Consider the following 23,376-nt stretch of genomic DNA (forward strand, 5'->3'; position numbering starts at 1 on the left):
CTCCTGGAAGCCAATTCATTTGCATTACACAACGCACCGTCTACACTATCCCCATGTCAACCAGTGGTTTTCAAATCAAGCGCTACACTTCTCGCAGAGGTGCAGTACAGAAGTTGACTTTACAGACCCTTTAGGTCGGCAGAAGGGACTCGGTAGCGTAGACATATATATTATTAAATTGACCTAACTCAGCTTATGTTGACCTAACTTTGTAGTAAAAAGAAGAACAGGAGGACTTGTGGCACCTTAGAGACTAACAAATTTATTAGAGCATAAGCTTTCGTATCTAACTGTCTGTACTGAGCTAGCTTGATTATCACTTCAAAAGTTTGTTTTCTCTTAATTAATTGGCCTCTCAGAAGTGGTAAGACAACTCCCACCTGTTTATGCTCTCTGTCTGTGTGTATATATATCTCCTCAATATATGTTCCATTCTATATGCATCCGAAGAAGTGGGCTGTAGTCCACGAAAGCTTATGCTCTAATAAATTTGTTAGTCTCTAAGGTGCCACAAGTCCTCCTGTTCTTCTTTTTGCGGATACAGACTAACACGGCTGCTACTCTGTAACTTTGTAGTGTAGACCAGGCCTCAGAGTCCTCATTGTGACAATCCTGACTTAAAGTGTTTCAGGATGTGAGGCAGGAGTGTAGCTGGCGGGGAGCAGGGGGAGCGGACGCTCCCCCACTGACCACATTCTGCAAAAGTGGCGCCTTAGGTGCCGACTCCCTGGGTGCTCCAGGGCTGGAGCGCACACGGGGAAAATTGGCAGCCCAGCTCCTCGGTCCTCGCCCAGCTCACCACCACCGCTGAGCGCGCTGCCACGTTCTGCTTCTCCCCCTGGCTCCCAGGGCTTGCGCCGCGAAACAGCTGATTCGCAGCAAGCTGGGAGGGAGGGGGGAGGAAGGGAAAGGAACGAGGTGCGCTGGGGAAGAGGCGGGGCCAGGGCGGGGATTTGGGGAGGGGTCCAATAGAGGCAGAGAGGGGGCGGAGTCGGGCGGGGATTTGGGAAGGGGTCCAATAGGGGCAGGGAGGGGCGGGGCAGGGATTTGGGGAGGGGTCCAATAGGGGCAGGGAGGGGGCGGAGTCAGGGCGGGGCCGGGTGGAAACAAAACACAGCGATCTGGTAGGAAAGAACAGAGACTTTTTCCAAACGAAAACTACAAGAAATTAATAAACAAAAAAACACAATGAAAAATGTGGTCTCTACCCCTGCAAGTGCTTTAAAAGCATCATATCAAGTTGCATACCACATTGCCAAGAATAAAAAGCCTTACACAACTGGGGCAAAACTGGTTCTCCCAGCCGCAAGTGACATTTGTAGGACGATGCTTGGTGACAGTGCAGCAGAGAAGTTAAAAATGATCCTGGTGTCAGACAACACAGTTAGCCACCATGTCAGAAAATATCAAGGCACAGCTGACCTCTCGATTGCAGTCCAGTTTATTTGCAATCTGGTTGGAAGAAATATAACCCATACCCCAGTCAAAAGCTCATTATTTATATTAGCCTCTTTGGATTTTCAAGGTGTTCAGCAAGGGGATTTGTGTTCACTCCTTCATTTCAGGTCCAATCCAACATTCTCCATGCACTCAGAACTCCCACATATTTCAACAAGAGTCTTGGTTCCACAAAAAATACAGGATCAGCCCCCTAATTTTCTTCTCGAGGTGGAAGCCAAGAGAATTTGAGTTTCTCATATTATTACAAGCTGAGAAAAACTCTTAAAACTAGCAGAGACAGCTAAAAAGTACAACAATAAAAATATCCTGAGACTCCGTATAGTCTGGACACTGCAATGCAGAAATATGACTAGACATGCAAAACAACCACAAGTGGCAAATGAATTTTGGATTACACCCCATCTGATCCCTTCTTGTTCCACTCATTCAGGTCACCTTTATGGAAGGGGGCCTATACGGTCTTGAAAAACCCTTCTGGTATTAGGAAGGTAGCTCCTGGAGGCTCCAGCTAGATGAGGGCCCATTGTGCTAGTAAGAGACAGTCCCCTCACTCCAAACAGACAGAGGATGGAGTATTATCCCCATTTTACAGACAGGGAACTGAGGCCCAGAGAGATAAAGTGACTCATCCAAGGTGCCCCCAGGGAGTCTGTGGCAGAGGCAGGAACTGAACCTACATCTCCCAAGACCCAGTCTGTTGCCTTATCTAGAAGCCCATCCCCTAAGCTGCAGATGCCCCCTTAAGAATGAGAAATGCTCCAGAGATCATGTCTGCACCCCACATTTTCCAAGATGGCAGCTGAGTTTTCTCTAGCAGCAGCAGGACTGACTGCTTTAAATGCTATATTTAAAATACCCCCACCCCATCGCAGAGATTGTACCCTGGACCTGCAGCCCCACAAGTACCAACCCCCTTGAGCCAAGGGAACTACCTCATTGGCTGTGAATAAGTGGAACCAGCCACTAGGGGGCACTGCACTCCCACAGCCTACCCAATGGTTACACCCATAGATGAGTGAATCTGATCTCTCCCCCCCCCCCCCCCCCCCCCCCCGCCGCCTTCCACTAAAAATACATCCAGGATCAGCCCCCTCCCCCACGCTGGCACAGAAGATGGCCTGGTCCCCACTGAATCCCTCTCACATATCATGCAGTCCCCCTGCATATCTGGGTTTGTGGGGTGCTCCCCAGCACCTCTCGCCACAGGTTCTTTTATGCACAATGTAGGCTCCAGCAATAAAACCCAGACACCTAATTCGAGCCCTCAGGCATCTCTCTTGCCTCTCTGAACTAAGCCTTCAGCCACTTGGAATTGCTCACTGCCTCCCCGAATGGGTTTGTAGTTGATATTCTGCGCATGTCACTGGTAATACCTTTGTCTGATCTTTTGAAGACATTTTGCTGCAATAAATGGAACTTGGGAGGTTTTTTTTTAAAAGTTGTGGGTTTTGTTTTGCTTTGTTTTTTTGACTGAATGGCACACTGGAGAGAGGTGATGGATTGATGGCTCTGGTACCTACAGTCACCTCTGTTCCTGTAGAACAGGAGAGTAGCAGGGCCAGCCAGCCAACCCTCTCCCTCCCCACAATGATTCCCCAATGATGGGCTTCTGTAGATAAATCTCTGATAATTTTCATATGACTTTACATTGTGCCTCTTCATATAACCTTGTAGTGGGTCTACCCACGTGTGACCTGTTTTCATGACACTTTGTATCAAAGCCTCTTATAGAAACCTTGTACTGATGAGCCTTGGTATATGAAAACTTTGGATCAAAGCCTCATGTAGAAACTTTGCATTGCCCTTGGTATAATGTTATAGCCCTAAGGATAGAATAAGATAGAAGAAAAAGGTCTCTTTGCTAAGAATAGACTAAGTTTTCCCCCACCCCTTAATCAACTGCCCTGTTGAATGAACGAGGTGTGAATGAGTAAAGGTTTGGAAGGCAGCACCTCCAGACAGCTGCAACTGTTGGACAGGGGATGGAAGCCAGACCCAAGGACAATAAAATTTGTCAAGTGGGCTAACGTACTTGTAAAACAATATCATTCTTGTGTTTTTATTTTAAGTACAAAATAAATATAACGAATTTAAAAGTATGTAATTAGTAATTTAATATGTCGGGTGGCGCCTTTTTTTATGTGCTCACTCCCCCTGATGTTAGAACCTGGCTACGCCACTGATGTGGGGTAGTCAAGTAAAGGTTGTAATTCTGATCTTGTAATAAGATCCTGATAACTGATAAGTTAACTGATTCTGCCCCTGCTTTTCTGCTATATCGGGAAAGCAATAAATAAATAGCAAATTGCCTTTCTTAGTTTATAAAAGTAGATAGAAAACTACAACATAGGTGTTCTGTGCTTTAAATTAGTAAATAAATGGCCAGCACAGCATGCATCTCCTGGTTTAGAAAACTCTCAAAGAAGGATAGATACTAGGTATGTACAAACCTGAAACTATTCAAATTTTAGCCATAAAGTTTTGTGATGCATTGCTTTTGGATGTTATCCCAGTAGAGTGCTATGGATAGCACGGGAGGGTTGAGTTGGGGACTGGCTGGTTGCCTTTAACACCACATTGCTCCACATTGCTCCTCCAACTGTTTTTGCTTAACCCTATAGGCGTGAAAAAGTTTTCGCCTATAGGGACCCACTTTCTTGAGGCAGTGGCAAAGCTGATCAGGATGCTGGGGACATCCCCAAGACCATTCAATATGGCCAATAAAGAGCCTGGTACAGTACTAGGCCCCAGCTGTGTCTGGTCCAAGTGTCCCAATCTCTGACTCTACTCTTCTCAGATTCACATCAACAAATACAAAAACAGGACGAGGAGGAAGCTTCAGGCTCTTGGTAATGTGAGACTTGAAAGTCCACCTCTGAGTCTGACAAAGGATCAGAGTACTCCACGAATTAAGGTGGTGAAGTACCAGGAGTGACCCACTTTCTCCCTGATGTCCAGAAAAAAAGGCCTTGGGAAGCTAGATGAACTCAGTTCAAGGTGTCTACAGACCCCGTATAATCAAGTGACAGATGTTCTGCTCAACTTGGTTTTGAGTCTTTCTTGTGGTCAGAGAAAACCACCTGTGTTTTGCACCTGTGACTTGGTTAACAAGATGGTACAAGTTATCTTTAAAAATCTATCCTTTGGGAAAATATGCTCTACTCCTTATGGAACAGATGATGGTGCCTATGAAAATACAGTAGAACCTCAGAGTTCTGTACACCAGAGTTATGAACTGACCAGTCAACCACACACCTCATTTGAAACCGGAAGCATACAATCAGGCAGCACTAGAGACAAACGAACAAAAAAAATCAAATACGGTACTGCGTTAAACAATAAACTACTAAAAAAAATAAAGGGAAAGTTTTTAAAAAATGACAAGGTAAGAAAACTGTTTCTGTGCTTGTTTCATTTAAATTAAGAAGGTTAAAAGCAGCATTTTTCTTCTGCATAGTAATGTTTCAAAGCTATATTAAGTCAATGTTCAGTTGTAAACTTTTGAAAGAACAACCATAACGTTTTGTTCAGTGTTATGAACATTTCAGAGTTAAGAACAACCTCCATTCCCAAGGTGCTCGTAACTCTGAGGTTCTCCTGTAATCGCTTGGGTAAACAAATTTTTCGTTGATCCTTATGTCCAGTTGTAATACAGAGCAGATAGTCTGCAGAGCTTGGTGACAGAGATCTTATTAACCAGGTGAACTGCCACAACTACAAAGCATTTGGAAAAAACTTGTGGTGCAATGGATAGGTCAAAAAGAAATATACATTGGGAAGATCTTTGTCTGTGTAAAATCTCTACTATTTCCTGTGAGGTGGCCTTATACATATTAGAAAATACACATCCTTTAATTCACAAGTCCTGAACTAACTGTCTGACGTTAAAGAAAGTATTATGCAAACTAGTGTCACCATACAAAACTTGAACTTGCACCATACTTGCCAAGTCATTTCAAATTCAAAATGGTACTAGCTTCTTCTGTTGTCTTGTAATGAAGAAATATCAGGCACAGAACTCATTCTCTTGATACTGGTGAGGCAGGCACTTCCGCCATTGCTCCCAGATGAAGTCGAGAAACTTAGGCCTGGTCTACACTAGCAGGTTATGTCGAATTTAGCAGCGCTAAATCGAATTAACCCTGCACCCATCCACACAACGAAGCTATTTAGTTCGACACAGAGGTCTCTTAAATTCGATTTCTGTACTCCTCCCCAAAGAGGGGAGTAGCGCTAAATTCGACATGGCCATGTCGAATTAGGCTAGGTGTGGATGGAAATCGACGCTAATAGCTCCGGGAGCTATCCCACAGTGCACCACTCTGTTGACGCTCTGGACAGCAGTCCGAGCTCGGATGCTCTGACCAGCCACACAGGAAAAGCCCCGGGAAAATTTGAATTCCTTTTCCTGTCTGGGCAGTTTGAATCTCATTTCCTGTTTGGACATCGTGGCGAGCTCAGCAGCACTGGCAACGATGCAGAGTTCTCCAGCAGAGGTGACCATGCAATCTAAGAATAGAAAGAGGGCCCCAGCATGGACTGATCGGGAAGTCTTGGATCTGATCGCTGTGTGGGGCGATGAGTCCATGCTTTCTGAGCTGCGATCTAAAAGACGGAATGCAAAGATCTACGAGAAGATCTCAAAAGCCATGACAGAGAGAGGATACAGCCGGGAGGCAACGCAGTGCCGCGTGAAAATCAAGGAGCTGAGACAAGCATACCAGAAGACCAAGGAGTCAAACAGACACTCCGGATCCCAGCCCCAGACATGTCGTTTCTACGAGGCACTGCATTCCATTCTAGGTGCGGCCGCCACCACTACCCCACCACTGACCGTGGACTCTGAGGATGGGATATTGTCGACGGCCGCTTCCTCGGAGATGTTAGCGGACAGGGAAGATGAGGAAGGTGAGGAGGAGGACGAGGCAGTCAACAGCGCTTACAACGCTGATTTCCCAGACAGCCAGGATCTCTTCATCACCCTCACAGAGATCCCCTACCAACCGTCCCCAGGCGTTAACCCGGAAGGCGTTAACCCAGGGGAAGGATCAGTCAGTAAGTGTTTTAAACATGTAAACATTTATTTTGAACAGAACAGGAATATTATCAATGGGTTTTTCATGATTTGTTTGCCCTAGGCGCTCTACTTTTTAGTCCTTGCCAGTGCAGCTACTGGAAAAGAAGGTCTATATGTCCAGGGATAGAGCTGAAATCCTCATGGGACATCTCCACGAAGCTCTCCTGGAGGTAATTGGAAAGCCTTTGCATGAGGTTCCTGGGGACAGCGGCCTTATTGTGTCCTCCGTAGTAGGAAACTTTTCCTCACCAGGCTATCATCAAGTACTCTGGGATCATTGCCTTGCAGAGCATGGCGGCACACGGCCCTGGTTTTTGCTGGCTTTCACGCAGCGTGCGTTCTTTCTCGGTCTCAGAAATTCTCAGCAGAGTGATGTCGCTCATGGTGACCTGCTTAGAATTAGGGGAATGTTACTATTGGGACTGCTTGCCTGTTCCTTTACAGAACTCTCACCGGTGGTTTACAGCCACACGGTGGAGGCGGGAGAGGGGCAGCATACAGGGATCTTTCCTGGGGACAGCCGCGAGGGGGTGGGAAAGGGGCAGAGTTCATGCTTGACGGATTGCCGGCAGCAGGAACTGGCCAACAATAGGACCATTGATTTGAACGTGAAAGGAGGGCACAGCTATAATTTAAGTTTTCAGCAGCCAAAAGTCTACGGCTTACCATGTCAGCCTGCTACCCAAATTCCGCTGTCCTGCCCCGCTTGTCTGATCTCCACTGCAAGACCCCAGGCACTGAATGCGAAGGCCGAAAATTCGACCTTGTCCTTAGCGTGCATGTGATAGGTGCTGTGCATGGGCTTGTTCACAGAGAAATACTATGTTCATTGTTCACAAAAAATTATCTTTGTGAGGAATTCACTCCCTTTTTCCCATCCCACAGCTGCGAATGTCTCCCGACCTACCCTGGCATCCCCCTCGCAGAGGCTGGCGCAGATTAGGCGGAGAAAGAAAAGGACACGGGACGACGTTCTCAGAACTTATGGGCTGCTCCCGAGCCGAGGCGGCACAGCAGACCCAGTGGAGGGAGAACATGTTGCAATACCAGCGAGCACACAGCGAACGGGAGGAGAGGTGGCAGCAGAAAGACCAGCAGGCGACTCAAACGCTGCTTGGACTAATGAGGGAGCAAACTGACACGATCCGGCACTTGTGGATGTTCTGCAGGACCGGAGGCAGGAGGACGGAGCCCCGTTGCAGTCTCTCTCTAACCGCCATCCCCCGCCACAAAGTCCCATACCCCCCCTCACCCAAAGTCCCAAGAAGGAGGGGCAGCAGGGGCTGTGAAAACTGTCACTCCACCCCTGCAGACTGCTCAAGTACCAGAAGGCTCTCATTCCCAAAAATTTGGTAAGTCCTTTCCTTTCCGCTTCACACAAGCCCCCGTCCCAGTTTCATCCCCTAAGTGTGTAGTTGATAATAAAAGATACGTTTCTGTTAATTACTGTATCCATCATGTTCTTTTAGGGGAGACTGTGTTTGAAGGGGGGGGGGTTGGTAATTGGAGAGGACAGTCACCTTTACCAGAGTACAGACACGGGGGCAGGTTCAGCAGAAGGTCACACACACATTGCAGTCACTAGGCACCCTGGTCAGTCTGGTAGGTGGTTTTCATGTTCTGTGTGGGGGTGCCATGTGACTTTGTGGCGGGGGAGGGCGGATAGAGATCTTATGCAGCGGTCCTTGTCCTGGATCACAAAGCCACGCAGCAGGGGATCTGTAACCGTCCTCCCCTGCCACAAAGTCACATAGCCCCCACGCACAGAGTCCCGAAAAGGAGGGGTGCCAGGCTCCGTTGAAACAACCAGTCCACCACTGCGGACCACTCTATTAGCAGGAGCCTGTCATTCCTCGAGTTTAGAAGCATTCTTTCCATCAGTATGCCCGCTACCCACCACAGTCGGCGTCCCACTTTCAACACTTTACCGCGAAATGCATAATAAAGAAAACGGTGTTCATTAACAAAGTTCCATGTCTTTTATTTTTAAACGTGTGTTGGAAGGGGGGGGGGCGAACGGGGTATGTAGCTGGAGAGGATAGACAACAGTAAGTGGGTAAAGAAACGGGGACAGGTTCAGCTTCTCTTTAAACAAACTTAATAGTCACAGGTTACCCTGCTCACTGAGGAAACCAGCTTTCAAAGCCTCCCAGATGCACAGTGCGTCCCGCTGGGCTCTTCTAATCACACGGCTGTCTGGCTGGGCGTAATCAGCAGCCAGGCTATTCGCCTCAACCACCCACCCCACCATAAAGGTCTCCCCCTTACTCTCACACAGATTGTGGAGCACACAGCCAGCTGCAATAACAATGGGGATATTGGTTTCGCTGAAATCAGAGCGAGTCAGTAAGCTTCTCCATCTCCCCTTGAGACGTCCAAAAGCACACTCCACCATCATTCTGCACTTGCTCAGCCGGTAGTTGAAGAGTTCTTTTTCCACTGTCCAGGGCGCCTGTATAGGGCTTCATGAGCCAGGGCATTAGCGGGTAGGCTGGGTCCCTGAGGATCATTATAGGCATCTCCACATCCCCAACAGTTATTTTCTGGTCCGGGAAGTAAATACCTTCCAGCAGCCGTCTAAACAGACCAGAGTTCCTGAAAACACGAGTGTCGTGAACCTTGCCCGGCCATCCTATGTTGATGTTGGTAAAACGTCCCCTATGGTCCACCAGTGCTTGCAGCACCATTGAAAAGTAGCCCTTTCGGTTAATGTACTGGCTGGCCTGGTGGTCCGGTCCCAGGATAGGGATGTGAGTTCCATCTATAGCCCCACCGCAGTTTGGGAATCCCATCGCGGCGAAGCCATCTATGATGATCTGGACGTTTCCAAGGGTCACTACCTTTGACAGCAGTAGCTCAACGATTGCGTTGGCTACTTGCATCACAGCAACCCCCACGGTAGATTTGCCGACGCCAAAGTGATTCGCAACTGACCGGTAGCTGTCTGGCATTGCAAGCTTCCAGAGGGTTATGGCCACTCGCTTCTGGACAGTCAGGGCTGCTCGCATCCGGGTGTCCTTGTGCTTCAGGGCAGGGGACAGCAACTCACAAAGTTCCAGGAAAGTTCCCTTCCACATACGAAAGTTTCGCAGCCACTGTGATTCATCCCAGACCTGCAGCACTATGCGGTCCCACCAGTCCGTGCTTGTTTCCCGGGCCCAGAATCGCCGTTCCACAGCATCAACATGACCCATTGTGACCATGATGTTCACTGCACGGGGTCCCGTGCTTTGCGAGAGGTCTGTGCCACTCTCAGACTTCATGTCCTCACCGTGCTGCCGTAGCCTCCTCTCCCGATTTCTCAGCATCTGCCTCTGGAAAAGGTGGATGATAAGCTGCGAGGTGTTGACAACGGCCATGCTCGCAGTGCTGTGGCGTCCGCGCTGTCACTCACCAGAAAAAACCAAAACCACCCTCGACACATTTTTTCCCCAGCAGGCACTGGGGGCTCGACCCAGAATTCCAATGGGCAGCGGGAACTGTGGGATAGCTGCCCACAGTGCACCGCTTCCAATGTCGACGCTTGCCCCGTTAGTGTGGACTCCCAAAGTCGAATTACTGTCCTTAGTGTGGATACACACGTTCGACTTTGTAATATCGATTCCACATATTCGATTTAAGTACAATCGAAATACTCTCATAGTGTAGACATACCCTTAAAGTCATGCAATTACAAGTCAATCTAGCATCTGATTACAGAGATTCAAAAACAATTTTGCTATCCACATGGTAGTATAGCTTTCAGATCCCAATTGGTGGATCAAGATGATTGAACCACTTTTCAGACTACTACTAACCAGCTGATTGCAACACAGAACAACTCAAGTTAATATAATGCAAACAATGTTAAGAATTAAGTGTGAACTAATTGTAACTGCAGCACCCCCTAATGTTAATGTGGTATAACAGTCTCCATGGTAAGCCCCACTTAAAAATTCAGAAATTTTGTTTCATCGAGGGTCATTCTGATATTCGTCTTCTTTTGATTCATATTATCATCAGTTCAATAAGATTCTTCTCCCTTTGAGATTTGTGCAATATTTTTTCTTGAAGTCAAAAGGACTTCAGATACAATGGACCTCTGTTAAAACTTGAGGAATGCTGGGATATTAGTGAAGAGTAAAATTGTACTACTATTCGCTTTGTCTCTTGCACTGCATTAACACTAGACAAAAAAACAATGATTTCGGCTTATTATTAACATAACAAATCAATGTTTTATGTATCAGAAGTACCTCTCATTTGTTTTGCTTGCCAGTATATGTAAGCAAAGAAACTCAATTGCCAACATAAAGATATTATTTTGTTAGAATATATGTAAAAAGGATATTATCAAAAACAATAGTTTCAGATGAAATTTTGGCTTGTTTAAAACAGTTTTAAACATCACAGGGAATTGTATCCAGTTTCTAACACTGTAATTTTTTTTAAAAATCCACAAATCTCTTTATTTAAAAAAGTTAAAGAGTAGTTGGTTTTGAAATACAAAATGAAAGCCAATTTGTATTGATACATAAAAACTGATTATTTTTTAAAGGTTTTTTTTAAAGGAAATTTGAATTTACAACCTCCTTTCTCAAAAATTAAGCTTACTATAAATTACACCTCATCAAAATTAATTTAAAAATTAGTTTACTATGTTGAAATGGATTGAGGAGATAGATACATAATACATTTCTGTGCATTATCTCAGTAGGATTCATGAGACAGCCATATAAGTCTACAACTATATTAGACTTCCAAAAAGATGCTGGAATCCCTGAAATTAGGCTACATGTGTATGAACACTAAAAAGGAGCAAGTGTGCAAAAACTATCAGACCAAACTACTTAAGTTTTAAATCAGATCTAAACTTCACTTATGTAGATTCAATTATGGGTATTCTATGACCATACCAGGACAAATCAGGGAAAAAGTTAAGAATACTGTTTGGTCTAGTCTACAGTCTACTCTTCTATCAGAGTTTATAGTTTAAAATCAATGGGACTTGTATTCCTAAAATACTTAGTCACCTTTGAAAATCCTGCTCCCCTTAAGTGCCTAAATATGGACTCAGGATCCTAAATTTTCACTCCTATTTTTGAAAATGTTGCCCCTTGTTTAATATATATAAAAAAAAGTCTAAAATAACTTTGTTAATATATTAAGAAGAGCAATTACCTAACAGAAACTGTACTTCAAGAGTCACCCATGTCCAGTCACACTTGCAGAATAGAACCTCCTACCAGTGAACATGTGAAACCCTCTTTCAAAGTCAAGTCCATAGGCGGAGTGCATGAGTACCCTCACACAGTGTATTATGTCAGACAGCCTAAGTCCAGCATTTCTGAAATGCGGCCACTGTGGCCGCATGCAGCCATCAGGGGCTTTTCTTGTGGCCACGGGCTGGGATGTGGGGGAGAGCAAAGTAGTGCCTCCTCCCCCTCCCTGTTGCTCCTGGATGCACTTCTTTGGTTGTTGGGGCTACCAGCGGGGATTGGGCCCTGCCCCCCTCTGGAGTCACCTAGGGCACAATGCTGTAAGAGCAGGCAGCCAATGAGCTCCTCATATTCCCAGGGGCAGTGGGGCTCAGGCTTTGGGCTTCAGCCCTGGGGTGGTGGGGCGGCAGGCTCTGGACATGGGGCTTCGGGCTCCAGGCCCAGGCTATGGCTGTACGATGGCAGGCCCTAGACTCCAGCCACACGGCTTCGGGCTCCATCCCTGGACCCCATCCTCCAGCCGTGAAGCTTCAGGCTCTGGCAGCAGAACTTCAGGCTCCAGCCCCCCGCTGCCTCCCCTAACCCCCATCTCCCCTGGCCTCCACTGCCTCCCCCGACCCTCCATCCAGGACTTAACTTGTCCCGAGGCTTGTCAAACTGAGTAAGTCTGCTGTGAAAAGTGATACTTGTATGTTTGTTAATATCACTTTTCACAACAGATTTACTAGCTATCAATAAATAAATTACAATGATTTGGACATGTATATATGCATATTTATTTGGGTTTCCTATAGCTAATTAAGTATTTTAGGAAAAAGTGTGACACCGGCCACCAACTCTTGCTGGTGGCCGCATTCTGAGCCCAAAAAATTTGTCCCTAGAACCCCTGGCCTAATCTATATAAAGGGTGTGCATTTAACCAATTGCCTCAGCTTATTTTTCTGAACCTGTTGAGGACACATAGGACTTCAAAGTGGACAGGAAGCTAGGAGTGAAGAAGGAGTGCATGGAGGCAACTCTCAAAGAACCTCTCTTTCTTCTTAGAAGGCCTGTATATATTCCTACTTGTTAGCAAATACAGTAGTAAGAAATGCACCCCCACAAATAGACAGTGGACAAAGAGGTCTTAGTAAAACATGAACTGTACAACTGCTCCCCCAAATTAGGCAATGGAGAGTGACACTAAATCCAAACAAGAATACTTGGTGAAGGCATGCATCGAACTTCAGGTTGCTACACTACAGATCTCCACTATTGGGATGTGCCTAAAACAAGCCATGGAGACACCACTGGCTCTTGTGAATTAGGATCTTAACCCTCAAGCACTGCCACTAACTACTTTGTAACAGTTTTATGCAGTTCTTAATCCACTAAGAAAGTCTCTGTCTTAGATGCCAGGGAGAACATCTTCGCCATAAACTAGACTGTTTTATTTTTCTAAAAGATTTCCTTTTCTAGATTAAAAGCACAGCGCTCTCTTAAAGTGCAGGATGGGAACAGGGTCAAGGAAAGAGCATAAGGAAAGAAATTCTCTCTGAAAGCTGGAAGTCAAATGCTACATTTTGGAATAAAGCTAGAGTGGGTTCTGATCACTAGTTTAGGTTCGTGGCCCACCGTCTTTAGTGGACTGACCATCAGAGCTTCCAGCTCACTAACCGTCTTTGCTGAGGTAATGGCAATAAGAAATATTGTCTTTAAGGAAAGATGTTGAAAAGACTGCTCCTTAATGGCAGGGCCGGCTCCAGGTTTTCTGCCGCCCCAAGCGGCGGGAAGAAGAAAAAAAAAAGCCGATAGGCGGCACTACGGCGGCAGCTCAATCACGCTGCTCCATTCTTCGGCAGCAGTTCCTTCACTCCCTCTCTTCCTCTTCGGCAGCAGCTCCCGCTGAAGACCCGGACGTGCCACCCCAATAGCGGACTGAGTGCCGCCCCTTTGTATTGGCCGCCCCAAGCACCTGCTTCCTTAGCTGGTGCCTGGAGCCAGCCCTGCCTAATGGGTTTGAAGGGAAATCCTATCAGTCTTGTTAGAAATAGATCAAAGCTCCAGGAAGAGGGAAATCCCTTTGTATAAGGGAAGGCATTGACAAATCCTTTATAAGAGTCTGGCAACTGTAGGGAGCAAGAAAATTGGACTCTCCTTAAAAGGCTTGTGGGCATGCCAATATAGATGCTAAGTGGACTTCCAACAAAAAGACAGAGTCCTTGAGGCTCTAAACCAGGGATGGGCAAACTACGGCCCAGTGGCCACATCCAGCTCTTCAGACACTTTAATCTGGCTCTTGAGCTCCCGCCAGGGAGTGGGATCCTGGGCTTGCTCCGCTCCATGCTCCAGCATGTCCCCCCTCCAGCTCCTACACGTAGGGGCAGCCAGGGGGGTTCCGCACGCTGTCCCCGCCCCAAGCGCTGCCCCCACAGTTCTCATTGGCTGGGAACCACAGCCAATGGGAGCTGCAGGGATGGTGCCAGCAGATGGGGCAGCACGCACAGTTGCTTGGCCATGCTGCCATTCAGGAGATGGAGGGGGGACATGCTGCTGCTTCTGGGAGCTGCTTGAGGTAAGCGCCGCCCAGACCCTGCACCCCTGACCCCCTCCCACGCCCCAATGCTCTGCCTTGATCCCCCTCCTGCCCTCTGAACCCCTTGGTCCCAGCCCGGAGCACCCTCCTGCATCCCCACCCAGAGCCCACACCCCCAGCCGGAGCCCACAGACACGCACGCAACCTGCCCCAGCCCGAAGCCCCTTCCGACACCCTGAATTCCTCATTTCTGGCCCCATCCCAGAGCCCGCACCCCCAGCCAGAGCCCTCACCCCCTCCTGCACCCCAACCCCCAGTTTCGTGAGCATTCATGGCCCCCCCCATACAATTTCCATACCCAGATGTGGCCCTCAGGCCAAACAGTTTGCCCAAACCTGCTCTAAACACGATCTAAAATTGTAGACATTCCAGTTTGCAATGGGATCAATTGCTTGCTAAAAGATCAAGAGAAACTTTGAGCCGAAAAGAGAGGTGGTTCTCTGGACAGCTCTAACGTCCTCATACCAATGTTGTCTTGCCAATGATGGGGCCACCAGAATGACATTTGCTCTGTCCTTCATCTTTTGCAGCATTCTAGGAATGAGAAGGTCTCTGGGACTAATCTACCAGAGAAGTAGATACCTTTTGTGTCTATCTGGTCCATGCAGTTGTTGATGTACTGAATGAAAACAGGTCCACATCCTCACTTCCTGAAGACTAAGACAGAGACTGTTGCTTTCAAGGACCATCGGTGCTAGTTCTAAGCCTTTCTGCTGACTGAATTCACTTGCACGTTGTTTTTTCCTCCTAGATGCTGAGCTGAATGTAAGTTTTCTTGTCTCTGAGCCAAGGGTAGAGTGTGTGCTACTCCTTGTTATGTAGTACATGGCTGTGGTGTTGTCTGACAGGACTCGTACTACTTGATGTTGCAATGATAGGATGAAAGCCTCAAGGGCCCAGCAAACTGCCCTGAGCGCCAACACATTTATGTTCAGCTGTGACTCCCAGGAGTTCCAGTGTTGTATGTACTTTTTTTTTTTTTTTTTTTTTTAAGATATTGGTCAATAAAAGGAGGACTGCCAAGGAAAATTTTTATCTAGAACCCAAATTCAAAAAGACTTTCTATTAAAAAAATTAAGACAAAAAGAACAATAACTACATCGAAAAATTAAAAGGGCACAAAAAATAACTCTCTGAAATTTCACGCTGATTGGTCACCTATTTTTAGAGAAAAATCATGAATTCATGTGCATTTTAAGCGTATGTTAGAACATAATACTAACCATGGAGCTGCTAGCCAATCATTTATTTAAGGCAAACTTTAGGGACAACAGGGTGGATTACAGAGACATTTAAAAATCACTTATATCTAAAATGTCTTTACCTATCATTATTATGGGTGAGATAATATCTTTTATTGGACCAACTTCTGTGGGTGAAAGAGACAAGCTTATGAACCACGCAGAGCTCTTCTTCAGGTCTGGGAAAGGAACTTCCAGAGTCACAGCAAAATGCAAGGTAGAACTGATTGTTTAACATAAGTAGTTAGCACATATGGTAAGGGACAATTCAAGGTAGAATGCCCATTAACACCTCTGCAGTCCTAGAACAAAAAGAGCAGGTTAGTAGGTTACTGATTGTTTAAATAAGTCATAAATCCAGTGTCTCTGTTCAGTCCATTATTTTTAGTGTCTAGCAGAGTAATGCATTTAAGCTCCCAGGCTTCTTTTAAAGGCCATGTCTACACTACCAATTTGTGTCAACAAAAGTGATGTTGACATCCAAAAGTCGACATGTTAAAAACCACAATTTTGTGTTCACACTTGCTCCCTCTGTCGGCAGATTACGTCCACAGTGGGGGCACCATCATCGACAGTGTGAGCAATGCTAGGTGTTGCTAGGTGTTGTGGGACAACAGAGTGGATCGCGGAGGATCTTGGGACAGTGTTAAATGTCCTGTGATGCACTGCTTTCTGTCCCAGAACTCCATGGGCTTCCGGCTTTTTTTCGCGGCATTTTTTCAACAGCGCTTCCTTGCTGTGCACCCCGGAATCTTTGTAAGAAGGGATGGATCCTACACTGCTCTCCTATGCTCTGTTAACTGTCATGAAGACATCGCGGATGGCAGTGCAGTTAATCATGAAGTTCCAAACCGTAGAAAACAAGCAGGCGCCCGACATTCTCCATGATATGGATAGGAGCAACTTTAGATTGCTTTTGGCATTCACAGAGCAGGTCTTGGGGTAGACAGTCACTTTTGGGCTTGTGAAACAAGCACTGAATAGCAGGATCTTATCGTCATGCAGGTGTGGAAGGACAAGCAGTGGCTACACAACTTTCGGATGCGGAAAGCCACCTCCCTGGAACTGTGTGCGGAGCTCGCCTCAGACCTGCAGCGCAAGGACACCAGAATGAGAGCTGCCTTCTCAGTAGAGAAGCACGTGGCAATTGCTGTGTGGAAGCTGGCAACTCCAGACTACTACCGGTTGGTTGCAAATCAATTTGGAGTAGGAAAGTCAACCATTGGGGCTGCAAAAACAATGAGGAGTCCTTGTGGCACCTTAGAGACTAACAAATTTATTTGGGCATAAGCTTTCGTGGACTAGAACCCACTTTATCAGATGCACGAAGTGGAAAATACAGGCGCAGGTATAAATACATGAAAAGATGTGAATTGCCTTACCAAGTGTGAGGTCAGTCAATTAACAGCAGGATACCAAGGAAGGAAAAATACTTTTGAAGTGGTAATGAGAGTGGCCTATTTCAGACAGTTGACAAGAAGGTGTAAGTAACAGTAGGGGGAACTTAGTATTGGGGAAATTAGGTTTAGGTTTTGTAATGACCCAACCACGTTAATGCAAGTGTTCAGGACAATAAATCGCATCCTGCTATGAAGGACTATGACTTTGGGAAACGTGTGTGAAATAGTGGATGACTTTGCAGAAATGCGTTTCCCTAACTGTGGAGGGGTGATAGATGGCACACATATTCCAATTTTGGCACCAGACCACCTTGCAATGGAGTAAATCAATAGGAAGGAGTACTTCTCCATGGAGTTACAGGCACTTGTGGATCACCGTGGTTATTTCACTGACATCAACGCAGGGTGATCTGGGAAGGTCCATGACACATGCATCTTCAGGAACACCAGCAGAGACTTTCTTTCCTAATCAGAAGATTACAGTGGGAGGTGTTGAAATGCCAATAGTGAACCTGAGGGACCCTGCGTACCTCTTACAGCCACGGCTCATGAAACCTTACACAGGACACCTGGACAGCAGTAAGGAGCAGTTCAACAACGGGCTCAGTAGGTGCCGAATGACAGTTGAATGTGCCTTTGGCAGATTAAAGGCTCGCTGGCGATGCTTTTATGGCAGGTTGGACCTCACTGAGGATAATATTCCTATGGTTGTAGCCGCGTGCTGTACGTTGCATAATCTCTGTGAAGCTAAGGGTGAAAGGTTTGCTCAGGGGTGGAGTGCCGAGGCAGACTGCTTGGCCACTGATTTTGAGTGGTCAGATACCAGGGCTGTCAGAGGAGCCCAGAGGGGAGCTATTCACATCAGGGAGGGTTTGAGGCAGCACTTTGATAATGACCACCAGTAACATATCTCTGTCTGAGTTGTTTCAATGTAATATTACATGTAGTTTTCCTATGGGGCAATGATGACATTTGTGGCCTTATATTCCTGCAATAAAGTGATTAAAATGCCTGTGCATATATTGGTGATGCCTGCAATCTCACCTTGTAGAAGAAAATTAAAGATGATTTACCATTATAAAAGTTTGCTTTTATTGCACAAGAAACAGCACACACAAACACACAGATGCTTGAAGGGAAAGGAGGAACCAGGAGAGGGCAGACTATCACAGCTGTGTGTAGGTTCCAGCTACCATTGTGAAAGTTGTCTGAGTGGGATGAGTGAAGGGGAAACCGAAAAGTCCCGGAAGGTGGAAAGGAATGTGAAGGCAGAGTTTGTGGGGGGCATGGAAAAGAGTTCTGAATGTGCTGCAGTGGAGGTCGAGCACTAATCTGCTCAGTCTGCAGCATTATTACGGACTTCAGCATCTGTGTTTGCTCCTCCATTACTTTAAGCATCTGCTCAGAAGCATCCTTAACAAACACGTGATTCTCCTTTCTGTCCCGCCGTTTGGCTTCCCAGCACGCCTTTCACTCCCTTTTTTCTGCATTGGAGCACTGCAGGACTTCCCGGAACATGTCTTCTTTGCTGTGTCTTGGGCACTTTCTTATCTGGCAGAGACGCTCGGTCGGGGTGCATGGGGTGTTCCTGAAGGCCACATCTGGTGAAGCACAGGGGACAATGCACAGAAGCAGGACTGTTAAATTCACGCACAGCATTGAAACATTTCTGTTAAATATTCCTTTTGCAACATTGCCATCACTTTCTCACTGACCCTAGTGAGGCACACATCTCTGCGAACACCCAAAGTATAGTGAGTGTTGGCGCGGGGGAGAGGGAGGAGCTCTACATGGGGAAAAGAGCACACTCTTTGCAAGGGTCATGGTGCAGCACTCTAGGGAACAAATTCTAAAATTCTCCCACACTTTTCCACAGACTGGGGTAATTCTAGCAGACATCTCACTGCTAAGAGTAAACAGAGAAACGAGGGTACATCTACTCCATACTTGTGGCTTCCTCCCTGGTCCTATGCAGCTCGCCTATGTGCTGCTTTGGTCTCTGCACAAGTAATTGCCAATGGCATGGGAAAGTTTCCTACAATGGGGGAAGGAACACAGCTGCTCTGCCCCAGACCCTTCAGCAGAGGATTACCGAGTAATTCCAGGAAACTGGAGGTACTTTCCTGGAGACCTCTCTGGAGGATTCCCGTGAGACCTCGGCGTGCATCAACATCCTGTTCCGCCGTACTGATTAGTTATGCAGGGAAATGTGCAGCTCACAGAAACACAGCCAGCCTCCCATATTTCTATGCCCTGAACCCATCTCCACACTACACAAACCACAACCACTTATCAGGAGTCTCATCTCCTGCTGCTTGCTTGCCAGAGAGCAGCTGCTGAGACTGGCTAGACACCTCTGGAGTGGAGAACAGTTCCTGGCTGCCTGCCCCACTGAGCAACCCCACTGGGAGCTGCACATCCTCATCTAACTCCACCTCTTCATCAATAACTTTGTCCTCTGGGTTAGGTCCTCTTTCCTCCACCTCTGTGCCCTCCAAAGTATCCACAGGGCTCTTGGCGATGGAGGTGGGGTCACCACTGAGGATAGCATCCAGCTCTTTATAGAACTGGCAGGTCTTAGGTGAAGCACCTGAGCGACGGTTTGCCTCCCTCACCTTATGGTATGTCTGCCTTAGCTCCTTTATCTTTGCTCTGCACTGCAGCGTGTCCCAATCATAGCCCTTTTCGCACAAGCCTCAAGAAATCTGCCCGTAGGTATCCCAATTCCTACGGCTCAAGGGCAGCTAGGACTGCACAGCCTCCTCTCCCCATATACTGAGCAGATCCAACAACTCTGCAGTGGTCCAAGCAGGAAAGCGTTTGCTGCGATAACCTGCCATGGTCACCTGGGAAGATGCAATGAGAGCTCTCCACGCTGAGCAAACAGGAAATAGAATTTCAAAAATTCACAGGGCTTCTAAGGGGGAGAGGCGGATGGTTGCTTACCTGGCTGCAGGGCAGTGGAGTTCAAAGTGCTGATCAGAGCGGTCAGGACATTGGGCATTGTGGGACACCTCCTGCAGGCCAATTAAAGTGATGAAATGAAGAGTGATGTCCACACTTGCACTTTGTTGACCAAAATGTAGAGGAAAAAAGACAAATCTCTCGTGAGGGTGGATGTATTTTGTCGCCAAAACCAGGCATTTTCCCCGACAAAAGTCACCTCGTAGCGTGTTCGCACTCACCATTTGGGTCGACAAATGGCAATTTTGGCAACAAAAGTTGGTAGTGTAGACAAGGCCAAAGTGTTGTACAGGTTTACGTTAAGGATGAGGACTGATATATGAGGGATCATTTTGTGAAAAGTGTTTCCTCCACAGGCGATAGGATTACACGGCTACAACTACACTACATACCATTATTATGGCATTCAAGATTGCGATAAGTTAAAGCTCAAAGAAAAATCTCTCAATTCTTCCAGTTTGCTTACTTTATCTCTGACTAGCATTTTGTAATTAACTCCATTATTTCCCCTGTGTAGTCTGTTACCTATGTTGTTTTAGCAGTCAGCTAAAAGAGGTTTTCAAATAGCAGCAGCAGAGAGAAAAATATTTTAAACTGTAAAACCACATTTGGCAGCAAGATTGAGAGAGAGGTGCAGCACCTAAAACTATTTTAACATTTTTTTCAACTGACTAGGTTTCAAGTTGACTGTGTCACTTTAAGGATGAAGTAACCATTTAAAAACAGTTCACTTTAATTACTTCTAATACCCTGAGTATAGGCAGAAATATTGGTTTCATGATAGCCATTTATACACAGCTTTCTTATATGGAGAACTCTTCTATTCTCCTATTCCTTTCACTCATGCCAACAAAGAGGCTGACTTACCTGACTGCAATACATTTGACCAGCGTCATTCCAATCTACAAGATAAACTATTAGGATTGAACTAGTACAAGTACTTAGTCTAAGAAGTCACTGAAGCACATGGACAAATCATAATTATTCTGAACTATTATAGTCTAACTCATAGTCCAAAAACTACCAATACTCATTAAATTACTATCTCTGTTAACAGTCTATAGTGTTTCACTTTACAATTCCTTTACAAGATGCCATTTACATGCTAAATCAAAAATTTCAGACCACCACACAAATCCTTATTAGCAAAGGGAAAAAAGGACATATCCATTAAAAACCATAAATATGACAAACCTATTTTAAATAAAGGAAGATTAACAATTCTTACACCAGCATTTGATACTGCAACACGTAATTCACTACATCTTGCTAAACATTCATCTGGCTATAATGTGTGGTTACTTGATAAAGCTTTTATTAAAAACTTGAAATTTCTGAACATATGGTTGGTGGTAGCCATCCTGTTTAAAAGCGATGGTAAAAATACACACGGATTTTAATTTTGTTTAATTTTTGAGTGACAGCTTTATTTTTTTGCTGTAATTATGGTATCTTGCTGGCAAAGCTATCAATACTTTAAAAAATATAATTTACAAAACAACACGAATTATATGGGAGGCCAACTGGACTAGCCAATAGTATGGGAACTCAATTTACTGCAATTGCTTCCAATCTACGTGTAAGTCATGTTGATTAAATAAAGTTGGTGCAGGGGGAAAGGAGGCCAAAGAGCTCTTACATTTCAACAAAGGAAGAAATTACAAATGTGAGTGTGTTGAGCTATTTTTGATACAGTAACTGAATTTATTTCTGAATTCTATCTTTAAAACTTCTTTATACAGAGCTTAAAAATATTGGGCCATTCATTACTTGGAAAATTTACAAATACTTTCACGACACAATATACAGATGATCAAAAAATTAAACCAACATTTTAGAGGTCCCCAAACACCTGAAAATATCCTTTGGAAAAATGTATCTGCTCAGTCTGTATTAAAACCAAAGCTTCATAACACTTGAGAAAAGAAAAGCAGGTTTTAATATAATCATTTCCTAAGATCTAACAATTTTCATCACAAAGCAGCAAATATACACAGTGGATTATGCTTTTTAATCACACTTCGCTTTCAGAAGACAGAGTTATCCAGATTCTTTCCCTTGCTTCATCCCTGGGGGAAAGGGATAAAGGTTATAAATAAGACAAATTTCTCCAAGGAATTTGCTTCACCAAGAAGAGTGATTTCACTGAATTTTCACCTTTTATGTTTTAATTATGATAGCAATTTTATGATTCTCCAATCACTTTCCTCTTTTTACCTGCTTCTTTAATCCCACAGCAAAGGTGGGAAACAGCAGCCTTTGGAGTCTGTGTCAAAGCTATTCCTACCAGGCAGATTGGATGTTTTAAGAATACCTTGGGCCTCAATGATTCATTAAAGGCTCTATTGATCTAAGGAGCAGATGTCCTGCTCCTAAACAGAGGCCTGCATATTATATTGCAATGTGCTTTCAATGGTACTACAGCAACAATTTAGAAAATAGATTATATACAATTAATATTTCTACACAAGTGGGTAGAAAGGAAAAAAATTCAAAGTTAGATGGATTTTACACATGGCTATTTCTTGCCTTTTTTGTTTGTTTGTTTGTTTGTTAAGGCAGTATGTTATCTTATTGAATGACCTCTCCCTGTCTACCATCACACGATTTGAGGCGCCCAAGCCTTCACAGTCACTACCCTGACAGGTCATCCATATTGCCACCATATAGTAGCACTGTCCATCTTTCTTGGCCACCTAATAGCTCAAAAACTTCCCTAGACAGGCAACAAAGTTCTTCATTACCACTCACCACACACCCTATATAATTCATATCCAATTGTCCTCTGCCATACAACCCACTCTCTCATGGGACTCTTGCCCCCCACAGATCACTAATCTTAAATATGGTAGAGGGAGATATCCCAAGGGTGATAACTCTTCCTGAACCCTGGGTCAGACCCCAAGGATTGATAGGAACAACCCTGGTTACAAAACCTAACAGTTCCACAACCTCAGGGCAGACCAACCACCATCACTCCAAATCACCAATCCCTCAAACCCATCTACAAAATAATCTTCTCCCAATTCCCCACCAGATCCCCAAATTGCCCTCCCTGTCCTCTCAGCACTAAATCTTAGATTTTCATCCTCCTTCTTTTACCAATCCATCCCCTCTCCAACTCACCTCCCTGCACGTAATCCAGTCCAACCACATTCTCAAAAACAAACAAAATTCAACTGTACAAACTTCAAACAAACAACTCTTAATAGTTCCTCACATTCCTGATGGATTGGGGGTAGGGCTGAATCCAGAGCTCTTTTATACCATCCTGTTCTTCCACTCATGCTATCTATTTGGAAGATTTCCCTCTTTTAAAACATGATGAAATACCACCAGTAAAGAGAGTGGTATTTTCCTGATTTTTTGCAATTTTAAATATAAAATGTTAATGGTTCTTGTAATATCCATTTTTTATATATATATCTTCTCTTTTCCATGAGGAGGATTAGGACTAAAA

The 23,376-nt window shown here is 45.3% G+C and overlaps 1 protein-coding gene across 4 annotated transcripts in view; it reads right to left on the bottom strand.

The window, feature by feature from the left end:
* Window positions 1-23,376, bottom strand: part of LOC122172549 (uncharacterized) — a 67,207-nt gene that overhangs the window by 17,914 nt on the left and 25,917 nt on the right. Inside the window, exons 2-3 of one of the 4 annotated variants that reach the window (XM_065577504.1) lie at window positions 19,899-19,969; window positions 2,550-18,553 (exon numbers count right to left, since the gene is read on the bottom strand). The exons of 1 other annotated variant lie outside the window; for it this stretch is intronic. In XM_065577504.1, the coding sequence (XP_065433576.1) occupies window positions 8,872-9,897 (1,026 nt within the window). In that variant the 5' untranslated portion in view covers window positions 9,898-18,553; window positions 19,899-19,969 and the 3' untranslated portion in view covers window positions 2,550-8,871. Of the gene's footprint in view, window positions 1-2,549; window positions 18,554-19,898; window positions 20,019-23,376 lie in introns of those variants that run through there. 2 more of the 4 variants (XM_065577502.1, XM_065577505.1) reach the window with 2 other exon arrangements.

This window comes from Chrysemys picta, chromosome 24, assembly GCF_011386835.1.
Source record: "Chrysemys picta bellii isolate R12L10 chromosome 24, ASM1138683v2, whole genome shotgun sequence".
NCBI classification, from domain to species: domain Eukaryota; kingdom Metazoa; phylum Chordata; order Testudines; family Emydidae; genus Chrysemys; species Chrysemys picta.